Raw genomic sequence first — 18,997 nt, forward strand, 5'->3', positions numbered from 1 at the left:
AGGGGAACCCTGTCCCTGTTGTGGTGATGGGAGGATGGGTTAAGGGCTGAAGTGCGGAAGTGGAGGAGATGTGGGTGAGGGCATCTTTCATGACGCCAGAAGGGAAACCACGGTCCTGAAAGAAAGAGGCCATTTGAGAAGTCCTGGAACAGAAAGCCTCATCCTGGGAGCAGATGCGGCGGAGACGGAGGAACTGGGAATAGGGAATGGCATTTTTGCATTGGGCAGGGTAGGAAGAGGTATAGTCAAGATAGTTATGGGAGTCAGTGGGTTTGTAGAAGATGTCAGTGGATAGTCTGTCTCCAGAGATGGAGACCGAGAGATCAGGAAAGGGGAGAGAAGTGTCCGAGATGGACCAAGTGAATTTAAAGGCTGGGTGAAAGTTAGAGGCAAAGTTGATGAAATTGACAAGCTCAACATGGGTGCAGGAAGCAGCACCAATGTAGTCGTCGATGTAGCGGAGGAAAAGTTGGGGAGTGGTGCCAGTATAGATTTGGAGCATAGACTGTTCCACACAACCCACCAAGAGGGAGGCATAACTGGGGCCCATGTGAGTGCCCATGGCTACACCCTTGATCTGGAGAAAGTGGGAAGAACCAAAGGAGAAGTTATTAAGAGTTAGAACAAGCTCTGCCAACCGGAGGAGTGTGGTGGTGCTGGGGAACTGGTGGGGTCTGTTATCCAAAAAGTAGCGGAGGGCTTTGAGGGGGATTCTTGATGGGGGATGGAAGTGTATAAGGATTGAACATCCATGGTAAAAATGAAGCGGTCGGGGCTGGGGAATTGGAAGTTATTGAAGAGGTGAAGGGCATGGGATGTATCCTGGATGTAGGTGGGGAGAGACTGAACTATGGGGGATAAAATGGAGTCCAGGTAGGCAGACACAAGTTCAGTGGGGCAGGAGCAGGCTGAAACTATGGGTCTGCCGGGACAGTCAGGCTTGTGGATCTTGGGGAGGAGGTAAAACCGAGCTGTGCGGGGTGTGGGAATTATGAGTTTTTTGGCTGAGGGAGGAAGGTGTCCAGAGTTGATAAGGACAGTGATGGTACGGGAGACAATGGTTTGATGTTTTTTGGTGGGGTCCTGTGGCAGTGTTAAGTACGAGGAGGTGTCAGAGAGCTGCCGTTTGGCCTCAGTGAGGTAGAGGTCCGTCCGCCAGTCTACTACAGCATCACCTTTGTCTGCAGATTTGATGGTGAGGTTGGGGTTAGTGCGGACTTCCTTGTCAAAGGCCTTCTGAAAATCCAAATACACCACGTCTACTGCATCTCCTTTGTCTATCCTGCTTGTAATTTCCTCAAAGAATTGCAGGGGGGTTTTCAGACAGGATTTTCCTTTCAGGAAACCATGCTGGCTTTGGCGTATCTTGTCATGTGCCTCCAGGTACTCTGTAATCTCATCCCTAACAATCAATTCCAACAACTTTCCAACCACTGATGTCAGGCTAACAGGTCTATAGTTTCCTTTCTGCTGCCTCCCACCCTTCTTAAATAGTGGAGTAACATTTGCAATTTGCCAGTCATCCAGTACAATGCCAGAATCTATCGATTCTTGAAAGATCATTGTTAATGCCTCCACAATCTCTCCAGCTACTTCCTTCAGAACCCAAAGCTACACTCCATCAGGTCCAGGAGATTTATCCACCCTCAGACCATTAAACTTCTTGAGCACCTTCTTAGTCATAATTTTCACTGCACAAACTTCACTTCTCTGACACTCTTGAATGTCTGGTATACTGCAGATATCTTCCACTGTGAAGACTGAAGCAAAATACACATTCAGTTCCTCTGCCACCTCTGCATCTCTCATTACAATATCTCCAGCATTATTTTGTATTGGTCCTATATTTACCCTCGACTCTCTTTTACCCCTTATATACTTAAAAATGCTTTTCGTATCTTCTTTGATATTAGTCACCAGCTTCCTCGCGTAGTTCATTTTTCCTTCTGAATAACCGTCTTAGTTTCCTTCTGCAAGTTTTTGAAAACTTCCCAATTCTCTATCTTCCCACTAGCTCTGGCTTCCTTGTATGCCCTCTCTTTTGATTTTACTTTGACTTCACTTATCGGCCATGGTGGTGTCCTTCTTCCCTTTGAAAATTTCTTCTTATTTGGAATATATCTGTCTTGCACTTCCCTCATTTTTTTGCAGAAACTCCAGCCATTGCAGCGTTGTTCTTCCTGCAAGTGTCTCTTTCCAGTCAATTTCGGCCAGTTCCCCTCTCATGCCATTTTAATTTCCTTTATTCCACTGAAATACCGACACATTGGATTTTATTTTTTCCCTCTCAAATTTTAGTGTGAACTCGATCATATTGTGATTACTATTCCCTGAGGGTTCCTTAACCTTAAGCTCTCTTATCACCCCCGGATCATTGCACAACACCCAATCCAGCACAGCCAATCCCCTAGTGGGCTCAACAATAAGCTGTTCTTAAAAGCCATCCCTTAGACGTTCTACAAATTCTCTCTCTTGAGGTCCAGTACTGACCTGGTTTTCCCAATCCACTTTCATGTTAAAATCTCCAATGATTATCTTGATATTGCCTTTCTGACACACCTTTTCTATCTCCTGCTGTAATTTGTAATCCACATCCCAGCTGTTGTTTGGAGGCTTGTATACACCTGTCCTTTTACCCTTGCTATTTCTTAACTCATCCCATAGAGACTACACCTTCCAATCCTATGTCATCCCTTTCTAATGATTTAGTATTATTTCTTATACACAGGGCTACACCACCCCCTCGCCTACTATCCTATCTTTCCGATACACCGTATATCCTTGGACATTCAGCTCCGAGCAGCAGCCATCTTTTAGCCAAGTTTCAGAGATGGCCACAATGTTATTTACTTGCCAATCTATAGCTGAATTTCAAGATTATCCATTTAATTCCTTATGCTGTGTGCATTCAAATACCACACTCTCAATCCAGTATTTGTTTTAACTGCATCATGCCTCCATTGCCCTGTAACTCATGCCAGGACAGGTTCTGGTCATGAGGAGCACACAACCATTGTCTGCTGTGGGGACAAAGCCAGGAGACCTTCCAGTTGTGCAGCTCCATTGGATCATTCAGCTGCCATTCAGGCACAAACTGCCAAAGGTGTCATAAAATATAATATTCCAAATCGAGGATTGAATAGGAGGTGAGGAGAGGAGGCAGTGGGGGGAAGGTGGGGCAGGTGCGAAGGTGGAAGGGGCAATGGGAAAAGGGAAAGGAAAGAGGGAAAAGAGAAGAGTGGGTGGGGATGGGAGGAGGTGTAAGGGTACTGAGCCAAATCCACTAACTTTTGTAGGAATATCCACTCAAAGGCATTGGTGTTCCCACACCAGGCCATAGTGCAGCCAGTGAAAACACTGTCCACCACACATCTGTTGAAGTTTGTCAAGGTTTTTGATGACAAGCCAAATCTCCACAGACTCCCAAGGAAATATTGGCACTGTTGTGCTTTCTTTGCAATTATATTTATACAATGGGTCCTCTGAGGTACCCACAAATTTAAAGTTACTAACCCTCTCCACCTCTGATGATTACTGGCTCATGGACCTCTGGTTTCCCTCTCCTGAAGTCAACATTCACTTCCTTGGTCTTACTGACATTGTGTGAGAGGTTGTTGTTATGACACCACTCAGCCAAATTTTCACTCTCCCTCCTGTGTGCTGATTCATCACCACCTTTGATATGGTTCACTACAGTGGTGTCAGCAGCTAACTTGTACATGGCATTGGAGCTGTACTCAGCCACATAGTCATAGGTGAAGAGAGAGAAAGTGAGAGATTGGTGGCAAAGAGTAGTTGGGGGGGGGGGTGGAATTGGCAAACCAAGTGTGGCAGAAATGGGTAGAAACAGGTAAAATGCAGAACAAAGTAAATTCAGACTGATTAAAATTGTAAAAATTCAAAGTTTACTGTTCTTTACTTGAATTCACAAAACAATTTCAACAGAATAAATGAATTCATGGCACCGGCAGCAACATATCAGCATGAACTAAATACTGTTACAGTGACATGACTGTTGGGTGACCAGCACTGGGAGCTCAATATTCCAGTTTAACCTTCCCAAAGAACTGGTCAAAGGGAAAGGGAAAGGAGGCAGGGGAGAGCTGTTGATCTCTGAACAGGTGGGCCAAATGGAGAGAGAGAGAGCAGACAGCAACAGGGGATCTGTTGCAGAGTAAATAATGAGCAGTAAATAGTGAGAACACAGATGGGACAGGTCCATAGACCCTTAAAATGAGGCTTCTTTATGAGACAAAAATAAATCAGGAAAATATGAATGCTGTGTTTGAAGAGACACTGATTATTATGGGAGGATTTAATCCATGTACTGACTGGACAAACCAGACACACCAGGGTGTTGTCGAGGAATGTGTGGCACGTGTCAGGCTTCTTAGAGCAGTTATCTCACAGAACCTACTCAACAACAACACACACAAATGTTGATGGAACTCAGCAGGTCAGACAGCATCAAATGAAAAGAGTAAACAGTTGATGTATTCGACCAAGCCCCTTCTTCAGGACTGAGAAGGAAGGGAGAAGATGCCAGGATAGAAAGGTGGGTGGAGGGGAAAGAGGCTAGTTGGAAGGTAACAAGTGAAGCCAGGTGGGTGGGAAAGGTCGAGGGCTGGAGAAGAAGGAATCTGAAAAGAGAGGAGAGTAGACAATAAGAGAAAGGGAAAGAAGAGGGGACCCAGGCGGGTGAGAAGTGAAAGGTCAGTGGGGAATAGAGAAGTGGGGTGGAATTTTTTCACCGCAATGAGAAATGGACATTCATGATGGGTGCCCAGATGCGGAAGGAAGTATTTGGGAGGTGAGAAGTGAAAGATCAATGGGGAATAGAGGAAGGGGCTGGAATTTGTTCACCAGAAGTGGAAATGGATATTCATGCTATCAGTTGGGAGAATATCCAGACAGAATATAAAATGTTGCTTCTCCACCCTGAGAGTGTCCTCATCTTGGCACAAGAGGAGGCCATGGATTGACCTGTTGGAAAGGGAATGAGAAGTGGAATTAAAATGTTTGGCCACCAGAAAGTCATGCTTATGGCGGATAGTGTGGAGGTGCTTGATGAAGTGGTCCCTAATTTACGACGGGTCTCACCAATGTAGAGGAGGCTGCATAGTTCACTGTACCACAGTACATCCAACAATAATAAATCAATCCCAATTGGAGATGCAGGGACCCTCACTGAGGATGGAGGGACCTGTACTGGTTGATTCAAAGTGCAGAGACCTGCACTGATGTGACACCTTTCTGGGTCTTGCCGGGTCTCAACACGTTTTCCTGCAATGTTGGAGGCTGTCAGCACCAGGCTGGGGTTGTGAACCTCGCCCAGACCAGCCCCATCACAAACCGGCTACAAGATATTCTGAGAATAATAATGGCTAGATAAAACGTTAGCAGGTAGGTTCAACAGACACTGCAGTCAAATAGCAGGATGACCTTGACTCGCAAGGTTTCAGAGTTTAATATAGAGAGGTTTTGCTGCAATTACATAATCTAGAACAGCGCCGACAGTTCTGGTGCCCTGAGCAACAGGAACATTGGAGACAGTGTAAAGGAGATTCGCCAGGCTAATTCCTGACATGAGAGGGCTGTCCCACAGACAGACAGTAAATAGATTGTGGTTGCATTGACTGGACTTTCAAAGAATGAGGGGTAAACTTATCCTTCTTGGCCATTTACAATCCGGCAGCGTGCTGAGTGGCTCCCACTGGATCCAATGGTATCTGAGTACGGAGCGAAGGCTCCGCCCCCAAAGGTTTGGAGAACACGGAAATAACAAGAGCAGTTCAGAGAGTTGTCAGAGAAAAATGGCGAATCGGTGGAAAGGTGGGTACCGTGCGGAGGATTGGGATGAGGAATGAGGGAAGGGAGGGGAGTGAAAGGGAGAGGTGAGGGATGACATATCCTCTTATATGGGACCCTTTCAGCTCCAACACCTCTCTCTGTTTTTGTTCAGGAATGGGCAAGGGGAGAGGTTTATGGGACTGCGGGCAGGTGGGTGGGGTGTGGGAGGTGGGTCCACTCCACTCTGTGGACTGCGTTGAGTCGGGATCTCTCGTTCCCGGAACACGGTCTATTGACCCATGACAGTTAGCGCCCATCTCCGAGCTCAGAGGAACGTTAAATCAACCCCAGTCCCTTCCATTAATCAGAATCAGGTTTAATGTTCCGGCATGTGACGTGAATATTGTTTACTTCACGGCGGCAGTGCAATGAAATATATGATAAATATCGAGAAAGAACTGAAATATATATATAAATACCCTAACCACATATATAAAGTAATCGGGGGAGTGTGGTCGGCCCCCGCCCCTGCATTTCGAATCACCAGCACTATTTATTGTTGTTGGGTTAAAATGCTTTTGTGGGATTATGGTGGAAAGTTCCAATTCATTTATTGTTACATTTTAGCTTGGGTTATAAAGTTATTCGCTTGTGTATTTGTGGGTCACCCTAACTGTAACTGGGGAACCGGGGTGTGTGATGGTCACCTCCCCCGTCTGTCCGAGACTGATTGGGTTCACTCTCCGCGTCATGGTGCCTGGACTGTACATGTCTATCACAATAAAACATTTGTTGAGGTTAATGAGCTCCCTCGTGTCAAATGCTCAACGTAGAGAAGTTAAAATAAGTATTGCAAAAAAAAATTAAAAAGTAGTGAGATGTCTTGGATAAAATGGCCAGTAACCATGATGGAGCAGACTAATTTTACAGGTTTCTGCAAATTACTTTGTTGTTGTACACCAGACGGTGATGCAGCCACTCAGAGTGCTCTCAAGGATACATTTGTAGAGGTTTTCGCGTGTTTTAATTGACATCCAAATCTCCACAAACTCCGAATGAAATATAGCCACTGGTTTGCCTTCTTTATAGCCGCATCGATAAGTTATAAAATGAGAATCACCCTGAGTGAACTGTGCCTGCTGTGAGGCAGGCTGACTGAGCACAGGTTCTGTGTTTTACAGTGCAGTGTTACGGTCGAGGAGATGTCCATGAGAAGATTGTGAAGGAACTGCACATTTCCCCATGTGAAGGGCCAGGAGTTCCCTGTCTTCTGTTTGTTTATGAAGTGTCTTGTCAAGATGAGGATCTTCGAAATGCCCTCCAGTGGGTCACAGGTCGATACTCTCGTTCTCTGTCTCTCTCTGACTTGTGACATTTCTCATTGGTGGTTGTGCTGACTTTTCCCTCTTCTCTCCCGTCACTCAATAATTGTGGAGCATAAAACAATCTGCTGGAGGAGCTCAGCGGGTCAGGCAGCATCTGTGGAGGTGAAGGGATGGTCGATGTTTCATATGGAAATCCTGCATCAGGTTTGTGAAATGTCACCATCCCTCCATCTGCACAGACCCTGCCTGACCCACTGTGTCCAGAATCAGGTTTGTTATCACTGACATAAGGAGTGAAATGTATCAGCAGCACAGTATAAAACATAAATACTGTCAGAAATATGAAAACGATAAATAGTGTAAAAACAGAGTGAAATAGTGAAGTAGTGCTCATGGTCTCATCAACTGTTCACAGGGTCAGGCAGAGGTGAAGAAGAATAGAAAACAATGGAAGCAAACAACAGCATTCTGAATCAGACTGAGTCCTTAGTCCACTCCCCGGAGCACCCCGAGTGGGCCCAAGCCTCCTCACATGAGCCACCTCAGTTCATCATGTTAACTGGGGGGAAATGCCGCAAAACTCACAGAGACAAAAGGTGTCTGTAGGAATGTTTTTACTCACATTTCCTGCCACCTGAACTACCAGTAAGCTGTTGCACAACTTCAGGAGAGCAATCTTAAACTGGACAGTCAGTCAGAATCAAAAACAAGAGAAAATCCACATATGCTGGAAATCCGAGCAACACACACAAAATGCTGGAGGAGCTCAGCAGGCCAGGCAGCATCTGTGGAAAAATGTACAGTCAATGTTTTGGGCCGAAACACTTCAGCAGGACTGGAGAGAAAAAGATGAGGAGTAGATTTAAAAGCTGGGAGAGAGGTGAAACCAGGAGGGGTGGAATGAAGTAAAGAGCTGGGAAGTTGAAAGAGATACAGAGCTGGAGAAGGGAGAGTTCGATAGGAGAGGACAGAAGACCATGGAAGAAAAAAAAGAGGGGAAGAGCACCAGGGGGAGGCAATGAGCAGACAAGGAGATAAGGTGAGAGAGGGAACGGTGGGGGGGGGTGTTGGTTGGGAAAGGAGGGGTCCATTTCCAGAAGTTCAAGGAATCGACATTCATGCCATCAGATTGGAGGCCACCCAGATGGAATATAAGGTGCTGTTCCTCCAACCTGAGTGTGTTCTCATCACCATGGATGGACAGATTGGAATGACAAAGGGAAGTGGAATTAAATGGGTGGCCAGTGGGAGATCCCGCTTCTTCTGGTGGATGGTGTGCAGGTGCTCAGCAAAATCGTCTCCCAATTTATGCCTAGTCTTAGCAATTATACAGGAGGCCATACCAGGAGCACCAGATATAGTATCTGACCTGAACAGACTCACAGGTGAAGTGTCACCCCACCTGGAAGGACTATTTGGAGCCCTGAATAGTGGTGAGGAGGAGGTGTAGCACTTGTTCAGCTTGCAAGGATAAGTGCCAGGAGGGACATCAGTGGGGAGGGATAAATAGATCTCATATGAAGCGATATCTGCAGAAAGCAGAAATTGGGGGAGGGTAGGATGTGTTTGGTGTTGGGATCCCATTAGAGATTTTGGAAATTTCAGGGAATTGTGTGCTGGACGTGGAGGCTGATAGGGTGGTATGTGAGGACAAGAGGAACCCTATCCCTGGTAGGGTGGCTGGAGGATGGGGTAAGTGCACATGTGCATGAAATTGGAGAGATTGGTTGAGGGCAGCATTGATGATGGAGGAAGAAAAGCCCCTTTGAAAAAGGAGGAAATCTCTTTCGTTCTAGAATAAAAAGCCTCATTCTGAGAGCAGATGCCGCGGAGATGGAGGAATTGAGAGAAGGGGATGGTATTTTTACAAGTAACAGTGTGGGAAGAGGTATAGTCCAGGTAGCTGTGAAAGTCCGTGGGTTTAAAATAGACATCAGTAGATAAGCTGTCTCCAGACAGAGTGAAATCGAGAAAGGGGAGGAAAGTGTCGGAAATGGACCAGGTAAATTTGAGGTCAGGGTGGAAATTGGAGGCAAAGTTGATGAAGTCGTCAATATAGCGTAGTTGCACCTCTGTTGATTGTCAGTCAGTCACAATGCTGTCCACAGTACATATGTAGACATTTACTGGTCTTTGGTGACATGTCAAGTCTCCTCAAACCCCAAATGAAATGTAGCCGCTGGTGTGGCTTCTTCATAACTCCATTAAATATCGGGCCCAAGCTAAACCTAATGAAACGTTGACAGCCGGGTTCTTAAAAATGCTCCCCTATACACAGCTGAGCCCTCGATGAAGACGAGTGTGTGTTTCCCTGATTTCCTCCTCCTGAAGTCCACAATCAATTCCTTGCTCTTAGTGACATAGAGTGCAAGGTTGTTACTATGACACCACTCAACCAGCTGATCTCTCACTCCTGTACATTGCCTCAGAATCATCTGAGTGTCATCAACAGAATTATAGATGGTGTTTGAGGTTTACCTAGCTACACAATCATGGGTTTATGGAGAGTAGAGCAGTGGGCTAAGCACACATCCTTGAGGTGCTCCTGCATTGATTGTCAGTGAGGAGGAGATGTTATTATCAATCCATATTGACTGTTGTCTCCTGACGAGGGAGGCACAGAGGTCCAAGTTTTCATTCTTCCTGATCAGTGCTGAGGGTAAGATGGTGTTGAACGCTGAGCTGTCATCAATAAACAGCAGCCTGGTGTAGGTATTGCTGTTGTCCAGGTGATACAAGGGCAAGTGGAGAGCCAGTGAGGTTGCATCCACTCTAGACCTATTGTCGCGATAGGCAAATACAGCAGGTCTGTGTTATTGCTCAGACAGGAGTTAATTCTGGCCACAACCAACCTCTCAAAGCACTTCACCACAGTAGCTGTGAGTACCAGTGGGTGATAGTTGTCGATGCAGAGACAGGTAAACCCTGGTGAATGAGATCTGTGTAATTCCACCACAGGGAAACAAGGGGTGCAAAGAGAAGACATCAGTGTTGTGATCCTGCTGGAAAAATGTTTGGATAAAGGGTATAAACCGGAGGAAGTTGCTCACCAGGGAATGTTTGATGCCAACACTGTTGTTGTACGGATTCTTTGGAAGTCGCGGTGGAATTCACCTGTTAAGATTCAGGAAAGTCGCAGCAACAAGGAGGCGATGGACAAAGTGAAAAGGATCATCAACAAGTGTCAGGGTGAGTAAAGGTTTCAACACAGACGTTTTTGCGCTTGTTTATGGGACGGCGAGCAGGAGGGTGGATGGGGTGCGGGAGGTGGATCTACTCCCAGTTCTGAACTCTACACTGTGCAATACTTGCCCTCAGACACCCCAGTGGAGCGTCACAGAGATGTGTCCTGTGGGGAGATAACAGTTAACCTGTTGAGTCAGGATCTCTCGTTCCCGGAACACGGTCTATTGACCCATGACAGTTGGCGCCCGCCTCCGAGCTCAGAGGAACGTTAAATCAACCCAGTTCCCTTCCGTTAATCAGAATCAGGTTTGATGTTACCAGCATGTGACATGAAAATTGTAAACTTCATGGCGGCAGTGCAATGAAATATATGATAAATATCGAGGGGAAAAAAACAATTATATATATAAATACCTTAACCATATATATAAAGTAATCGGGGGAGCGTGGTCGGCCCCTGCCCCTGCATTTTGAATCACCAGAACTGTTTATTGTTGCTGGGTTAAAATGTTTTTGTGGGATTATGATGGGAAGTTCCAGTTCATTTATAGTTGCATTTTAGCTTGGATTATACAGTTATTCGCTTGTGTATTTGTGGGTCACCCTGACTGTAACCGGGGTGTGTGATGGTCACCTCCCTCATCTGTCTGAGACTGATTGGGTTCACTCTCCGGGTCATAGTGCCCGGTCTGTACGTGTCTATCACAATAAAACATTTGTTGAGGTTAATGAGCTCCCTCGACTGTCATTATGGACCAAATGCTCAATATAGATAAGTTAAAATAAGTATTGAAAAAAAGAAATTAAAAAGCAGAGAGATGTCTTCAATAATATGGCCAGTACGCATGATGGAGCAAACTAATTTTACAGGTTTCTGCAAATTTCTTTGTTCTTGTGCAGTGGCCACCCCACCCCACACCAGAGAGTGATGTAGCAACTCAGAATGCTCCTGAGGGTACATTTGTAGAGGTTTACGAGTGTTTTATTTGACACCCAAATTTCCTTAAACGCCTAATGAAATATAACCACCGTCTTGCCTTCTTTATAGCCGCATCGATAAGCTACAAAATGAGAATCACCCTGAGTGAAATGTACACATGGTGTGAGGCAGACTGAGTGAGCACAGGTTCTGTGTTTTACAGTGCAGTGTTACGGTCGAGGAGACGTCAATGAGAAGATTGTGAAGGAGCTGGACATTTCCCCATGTGAAGGGCCAGGAGTTCCCTGTCTTCTGTTTGTCTACAATGTGTCTCGTGAAATTGAGGATCTTCGAAATGCCCTCCAGTGGGTCACAGGTCGATACTCTCGTTCTCTGTCTCTCTCTGACTTGTGACATTTCTCATTGGTGGCTGTGCTGACTTTTTCCTCTTCTCTCCCATCATTCAATAATCGTGGAGCATAAAACAATCTGCTGGAGGAGCTCAGCGGGTCAGGCAGCATCTGAGGAGGTGAAGGGATGGTCGATGTTTCATATGCAAATCCTGCATCAGGATTGTGAAATGTCACCATCCCTCCATCTGCACAGACCCTGCCTGACCCACTGTGTCCAGAATCAGGTTTGTTATCACTGACATAAGGAGTGAAATGTGTTGTTTAGTAGCAGCAGCACAGTATAAAACATAAATACCATCAGAAAAATGAAAACAATAAATAGTGTAAAAAGAGAGTGAAATATTGAGGTAGTGTTCATGGTCTCATGAACTGTTCACAAATCTTGTGGCAGAGATGATGAAGAATAGAATTCAGAATAGCATTCTGAATCAGACTGAGTCCTTAGTCCACTCCCCGGAGCACCCCGAGTGGGCCCAAGCCTCCTCACATGAGCCACCTCAGTTCATCATGTTAACAGGGGGAAAAATACTGCAAAGCTCACAGAGACAAAAGGTGTCTGTAGGCAAACACGAGGAAATCTGCAAATGCTGGAAATCTGAGCAACACACACAAAATACTGGTGGAACACAGCAGGCCAGGCAGCATCTATAAGGAGAAGCACTGTTGATGTTTCAGGCCGAGACCCTTTGTCAGGACTAATTGAAAGGAAAGATAGTAAGAAATTTGAAAGTAAGAGGGGGAGGGGAAAAAGCAAAATGACAGGAGAAGACCGGGGGGGGGGGGGGGGGTGGAGATGAGAGCCGGAAAGGTGATTGGGAAAAGGGATACAGAGCTGGAGAAGGGAAAGGATCATGGGATGGGAGGCCGAGGGAGAAAGAAAGGGGGAGGGGAGCACCAAAGGGAGATGGAGAACAAGCAGAGTGATGGGAAGAAAGAGAGAAAAAAAGGGAGGGGTGAGAAAATTAAATATGTCAGGGATGGGGTAAGAAGGGGAGGAGGGGCATTAACGGAAGTTAGAGAAGTCAATGTTCACACCATCAGGTTGGAGGCTACCCAACCGATACATATGGAGTCGCATATGGAGCAATCCCTGCAGAAAGCTGAAGTTGGGGGAGGGAAAGATGTGTTTGGTGGTGGGATCCCGTTAGAGATGGCAGAAATTTCAGAGGATTGTGTGCTGGATGTGGAGGCTGGTAGGGTGGTATGTGAGGACAAGAGGAACCCTATCCCTGGTAGGGTGGCTGGAGGATGGGGTAAGTGCAGATGTGCATGAAATGGGAGAGATCGGTTGAGGGCAGCATGGATGGTGGTGGAAGAAAAGCCCCTTTCTTTGAAAAACGAGGACATCTCCTTCGTTCTGGAATGAAAAGCCTCATTCTGAGAGCAGATGCCGTGGAGATGGAGGAATTGAGAGAAGGGCATGGTGGTTTTACAAGTAACATTGTGGGAAGAGGTATAGTCCAGGTAGCTGTGAAAGTCCGTGGGTTTAAAATAGACATCAGTAGATAAGCTGTCTCCAGAGAGAGTGAAATCGAGAAAGGGAAGGGAGGTGTCAGAAATGGACCAGCTAAACTTGAGGTCAGGGTGGAAATTGGAGGCAAATTTGATGAAGTCGTCAATGTAGCGTAGTTGCCCCTCTGTTGATTGTCAGTCAGTCACAATGCTGTCTACAGTACATATGTAGACATTTACTGGTCTTTGGTGACATGTCAAGTCTCCTCAATCCCCAAATGAAATGTAGCCGCTGGTGTGGCTTCTTCATAACTCCATCAAAATATCGGGACCAGGCTAAACCTAATGAAACGTTGACAGCTGGGTTCTTAAAAATGCTCCCCCTATACACAGCTGAGCCCTTGATGAGGACGAGTGTGAGTTTCCCTGATTTCCCCTTCCTGAATTCCACAATTCAGATTGTTACTATGACACCACTCAACCAGCTGATCTCTCACTCCTGTACATTGCCTCAGAATCACCTGAGTGTCATCAACAGAATTATAGATGGTGTTTGAGGTGCACCTAGCTACACAATCATGGGTTTATGGAGAGTAGAGCAGCGGGATAAGCACACATTCTTGAAGTGCCCCGGTGTTGATTGTCAGTGAGGAGGAGATGTTATTATCAATCCATACTGACTGTCGTCTCCTGACAAGGGAGATATAGAGGTCCAGGTTTCATTCTTCCTGATCAGTGCTGAGGGTATGATAATGTTGAACGCTGAGCTGTCATCAATAAACAGCAGCCTGGTGTAGGTATTGCTGTTGTCCAGGTGATACAAGGTCAAGTGGAGAGCCAGTGAGATTGCATCCACTGTTGACCTATTGTCACAACAGGCAAATGCAGCAGGTCCAGGTTATTGCTCAGACAGGAGTTAATTCTGGCCACAACCAACCTCTCAAAGCACTTCATCACAGTAGCTGTGAGTACCACTGGGTGATAGTTGTCGACGCAGTGACAGGTAAACCTGGTGAATGAAATCTATGTAATTCCACCACAGAGAAACAAGGAGTGAAAAGAGAAGACATCGGTGTTGTGATCCTGCTGGAAAAGTGTTGGGATAAAGTGTATAAACCGGAGGAAGTTGCTCACCAGGGAATATTTGATGCCAAAACTGTTGTTTTGCGAATTCTCTGGGAGCAGCTGCGGTGGAATTCACCTGTTAAGATTCAGGAAAGTCGCAGCAACAAGGAGGCGATGGACAAAGTGAAAAGGAGCATCAACAAGTGTCAGGGTGAGTAAAGGTTTCAACACAGACGTTTTTGCGCTTGTTTATGGGACGGCGAGCAGGAGGGTGGGTGGGGTGCGGGAGGTGGATCTACTCCCAGTTCTGAACTCTACACTGTGCAATACTTGCCCTCAGACACCCCAGTGGAGCGTCACAGAGATGTGTCCCGTGGGGAGATAACAGTTAACCTGTTGAGTCGGGAACTCTCGTTCCCGGAACACGGTCTATTGACCCATGACAGTTGACGCCCATCACCGAGCTCAGAGGAACGTTAAATCAACCCCAGTCCCTTCCATTAATCAGAATCAGGTTTGATGTTACCGGCATGTGACATGAAAATTGTTAACTTCATGGCGGTAGTGCAATGAAATATATGATAAATATCAAGGGGAAAAAAACAATTATATATATATAAATACCTTAACCATATATATAAAGTAATCGGGGGAGCGTGGTCGGCCCCTGCCCCTGCATTTCAAATCACCAGCACTGTTTATTGTTGCTGGGTTAAAATGTTTTTGTGGGATTATGGTGGGAAGTTCCAGTTCATTTATTGTTACATTTTAGCTTGGATTATACAGTTATTCGTTCGTGTATTTGTGGGTCACCCTGACTGTAACCGGGGAACCGGGGTGTGTGATGGTCACCTCCCCCGTCTGTCCGAGACCGATTGGGTTCACTCTCCGGGTCATAGTATCTATCGTGTCTATCAGAATAAAACATTTGTTGAGGTTAATGAGCTCCCTCGACTGTCATTATGGACCAAATGCTCAATATAGGTAAGTTAAAATAAGTAATGCAAAAAAAAGAAAGTAAAAATTAGTGAGGTATTTTGGATAATATGGCCAGTACGCATGATGGAGCAGGCTAATTTTACAGGTTTCTGCAAATTACTTTGTTCTTGTGCAGTGGCCACCCCACCCCACACCAGAGAGTGATGTAGCAACTCAGAATGCTCCTGAGGGTACATTTGTAGAGGTTTACGAGTGTTTTAATTGACACCCAAATTTCCTTAAACTCCGAATGAAATATAGCCACTGGCTTGCCTTCTTTATAGCCGCATCGATAAGTTATAAAATGAGAATCACCCTGAGTGAAATGTACACATAGTGTGAGGCAGACTGAGTGTGCACAGGTTCTGTGTTTTACAGTACAGTGTTACGGTCGAGGAGACGTCCATGAGAAGATTGTAAAGGAACTGCACATTTCCCCATGTGAAGGGCCAGGAGTTCCCTGTCTTCTGTTTGTTTATGAAGCGTCTTGTCAAGATGAGGATCTTCGAAATGCCCTCCAGTGGGTCACAGGTCGATACTCTTGTTTTCTGTCTCTCTCTGACTTGTGACATTTCTCATTGGTGGTTGTGCTGACTTTTCCCTCTTCTCTCCCGTCATTCAATAATTGTGGAGCATAAAACAGTCTGCTGGAGGAGCTCAGCGGGTCAGGCAGCATCTGTGGAGGTGAAGGGATGGTCGGTGTTTCATATGGAAATCCTGCATCAGGATTGTGAAATGTCACCATCCCTCCATCTGCACAGACCCTGCCTGACCCACTGTGTTCAGAATCACGTTTATTATCACTGATGTAAGGAGTGAAATGTGTTGATTTGTAGCAGCAGCACAGTATAAAACATAAATCAGAAAAATGAAAACAATTTAAAAAGTAGTGTAAAAAGAGAGTGAAATAGTGAGGTAGTGTTCATGGTCTCATGAACTGTTCATAAATCTTGTGGCAGAGATGATGAAGAATAGAATTCAGAACAGCATTCTGAATCAGATTGAGTCCTTAGTCCACTCCCCGCAGCAGCCGAAGTAGGCCCAAGCCTGCTCACATTAGCCATCTGTTCTTCATGTTAACGGTGTAAAAATCCTGCAAAACTCACAGAGACAAATGGTGTCAGTAGGCAAACACGAGGAAATCTGCAGATGCTGGAAATCCGAGCAACACACACAAAATGCTGGAGGAACTCAGCAGGCCAGGCAGCATCTGTGGAAAAATGTACAATCAACGTTTTGGGCCGAAACACTTCAGCAGGACTGGAGACAAAAAGATGAGGAGTAGATTTCAAAGCTGGGAGAGGGGAGAGGTGAAACCAGGAGGGGTGGGATGAAGTAAAGAGCTGAGAAGTTGATTGGTGAAAGAGATACAGAGCTGGAGAAGGGAGAGTTCGATAGGAGAGAACAGAAGACCATGGAAGAAAGAAAAGATGGGAAGAGCACCAGGGAGAGGCAATGAGCAGGCAAGGAGATCAGGTGAGAGAGGGAAAAGGGGAGGGGGAATGGTGAAGGACGAGGTCCATTTCCAGAAGTTCAAGGAATCGACGTTCAAGCCATCAGATTGGAGGCCACCCAGATGGAATATAAGGTGCTGTTCCTCCAACCTGCTTGTGTTCTCATCGCGACTGTAGAGGAGGCAATGGATGAACAGATTGGAATGACAATGGGAAGTGGAATTAAATGGGTGGCCAGTGGGAGATCTTGCTTCTTCTGGTGGGTGGTGTTCAGGTGCTCGGCAAAATAGTCTCCCAATTTACACCTGGTCTCACCAATTATACAGGAGACCATACCGGGAGCACCAGATATACAAACATTTGTAGTATATGACCCCAACAGACTTACAGGTGAAGTGTCACCTCATCTGGAAGGACTATTTGGGGCCCTGAATGGTGGTGAGATAGGAGGTGCAGGGCCAGGTGTAGCACTTGTTCCGCTTGCAAGGATAAGTGCCAGAAGGGAGATTAGTGGGGAGGGATAAATAGACGAGGGATTTACATATGGAGCGATCCCTGCGGAAAGCAGAAGTTGAGGGATGGAAATATGTGTTTGGTGTGGGATCCCGTTAGAGATTTCGGAAATTTCAGAGAATTCTGTGCTGGACGTGGAGGCTGGTAGGGTGGTATGTGAGGACAAGAGGAACCCTATCCCTGTTAGGGTGACTGGAGGATGGGGTAAGTGCAGATGTGCATGAAATGGGAGAGATCGGTTGAGGGCAGCATTGATGGTGGAGGAAGAAAAGCCCCTTTCTTTGAAAAAGGAGGGCATCCCCTTCATTCTAGAATGAAAAGCCTCATTCTGAGAGCAGATGCCGTGGAGATGGAGGAATTGAGAGAAGGGGATGGTATTTTTACAAGTAACAGTGTGGGAAGAGGTATAGTCCAGGTAGCTGTGAAAGTCCGTGGGTTTAAAATAGACATCAGTAGATAAGCTGTCTCCAGAGATAGTGAAATTGAGAAAGGGGAGGGATGTGTCGAAAATGGACCAGGTAAATTTGAGGTCAGGGTGGAAATTGGAGGCAAAGTTGATGAAGTTGTCATGTAGCGTAGTTGCCCCTCTGTTGATTGTCAGTCACAATGCTGTCTACAGTACATATGTAGACATTTACTGGTCTTTGGTGACAAATCAAGTCTCCTCAATCCCCAAATGAAATGTAGCCGCTGGTGTGGCTTCTTCATAACTCCATCAAAATATCGGGCCCAGGCTAAACCTAATGAAACGTTGACAGCTGGGTTCTTAAAAATGCTCCCCCTATACACAGCTGAGCCCTTGATGAGGACGAGTGTGTGTTTCCCTGATTTCCTCTTCCTGAAGTCCACAATCAATTCCTTGCTCTTAGTGACATAGAGTGCAAGGTTGTTGCTATGACACCACTCAACCAGCTGATCTCTCACTCCTGTACATTGCCTCAGAATCATCTGAGTGTCATCAACAGAATTATAGATGGTGTTTGAGGTGTACCTAGCTACACAATCATAGGTTTATGGAGAGTAGAGCAGCGGGATAAGCACACATCCTTGAGGTGCCCCGGTGTTGATTGTCAGTGAGGCGGAGATGTTATTATCGATCCATACTGATTGTTGTCTCCTGACGAGGGAGGCACAGATGTCCAGGTTTTCATTCTTGCTGATCAGTGCTGAGGGTATGATAATGATGAACACTGAGCCGTAATCAATAAACAGCAGCCTGGTGTAGGTATTGCTGTTGTCCAGGTGTTCCAAGGCCAAGTGGAGAACCAATGTGATTGCATCCACTCTAGACCTATTGTCACGATAGGCAAATACAGCAGGTCCATGTTATTGCTCAGACAGGAGTTAATTCTGGCCACAACCAACCTTTCAAAGCACTTCATCACAGTAGCTGTGAGTACCACTGGGTGATAGTTGTCGATGCAGAGACAGGTAAACCCTGGTGAATGAGATCTGTGTAATTCCACCACAGGGAAACAAGAGGTGAAAAGAGAAGACATCAGTGTTGTGATCCTGCTGGAAAAGTGTTTGGATGAAGTGTCTAAACCGGAGAAAGTTGCTCACCAGGAAATGTTTGATGCCAACACTGTTGTTGTACGGATTCTTTGGAAGTCGCGGTGGAATTCACCTGTTAAAGTTCAGGAAAGTCGCAGCAACAAGGAGGCGATGGACAAAGTGAAAAGGAGCATCAACAAGTGTCAGGGTGAGTAAAGGTTTCAACACAGACGTTTTTGCACTTGTTAATGTCAGTGTCTGATGTACAGAGGGTGACAATCTCCTTTCCTCCTGCTGACCTACTGTTGGTCAGAGGTAACTCCACACCCACAGGGGACAATTCCTCACTCTGCTCTGAACTGGCCAGGAGGACCATTCAGTTCAGTAGCAGAGAGAGACACTGTCAGT

At 45.9% G+C, this 18,997-nt stretch overlaps 2 protein-coding genes across 2 annotated transcripts in view; both read left to right on the forward strand.

The window, feature by feature from the left end:
• The window catches only part of LOC140732106 (uncharacterized), an 843,203-nt gene that overhangs the window by 408,839 nt on the left and 415,367 nt on the right, over window positions 1-18,997 (forward strand). The gene's annotated exons all lie outside the window — the stretch shown is intronic.
• The window catches only part of LOC140736261 (uncharacterized), a 54,241-nt gene continuing 41,019 nt past the window's right edge, over window positions 5,776-18,997 (forward strand). The window contains exons 1-6 of the mRNA XM_073062205.1: window positions 5,776-5,832; window positions 6,972-7,124; window positions 11,444-11,596; window positions 14,128-14,361; window positions 15,507-15,659; window positions 18,567-18,797. Of these exons, the coding sequence (XP_072918306.1) occupies window positions 5,814-5,832; window positions 6,972-7,124; window positions 11,444-11,596; window positions 14,128-14,361; window positions 15,507-15,659; window positions 18,567-18,797 (943 nt within the window). The 5' untranslated portion in view covers window positions 5,776-5,813. The remainder of the gene's footprint in view (window positions 5,833-6,971; window positions 7,125-11,443; window positions 11,597-14,127; window positions 14,362-15,506; window positions 15,660-18,566; window positions 18,798-18,997) is intronic.

This window comes from Hemitrygon akajei, chromosome 1 (assembly GCF_048418815.1).
Source record: "Hemitrygon akajei chromosome 1, sHemAka1.3, whole genome shotgun sequence".
NCBI classification, from domain to species: domain Eukaryota; kingdom Metazoa; phylum Chordata; class Chondrichthyes; order Myliobatiformes; family Dasyatidae; genus Hemitrygon; species Hemitrygon akajei.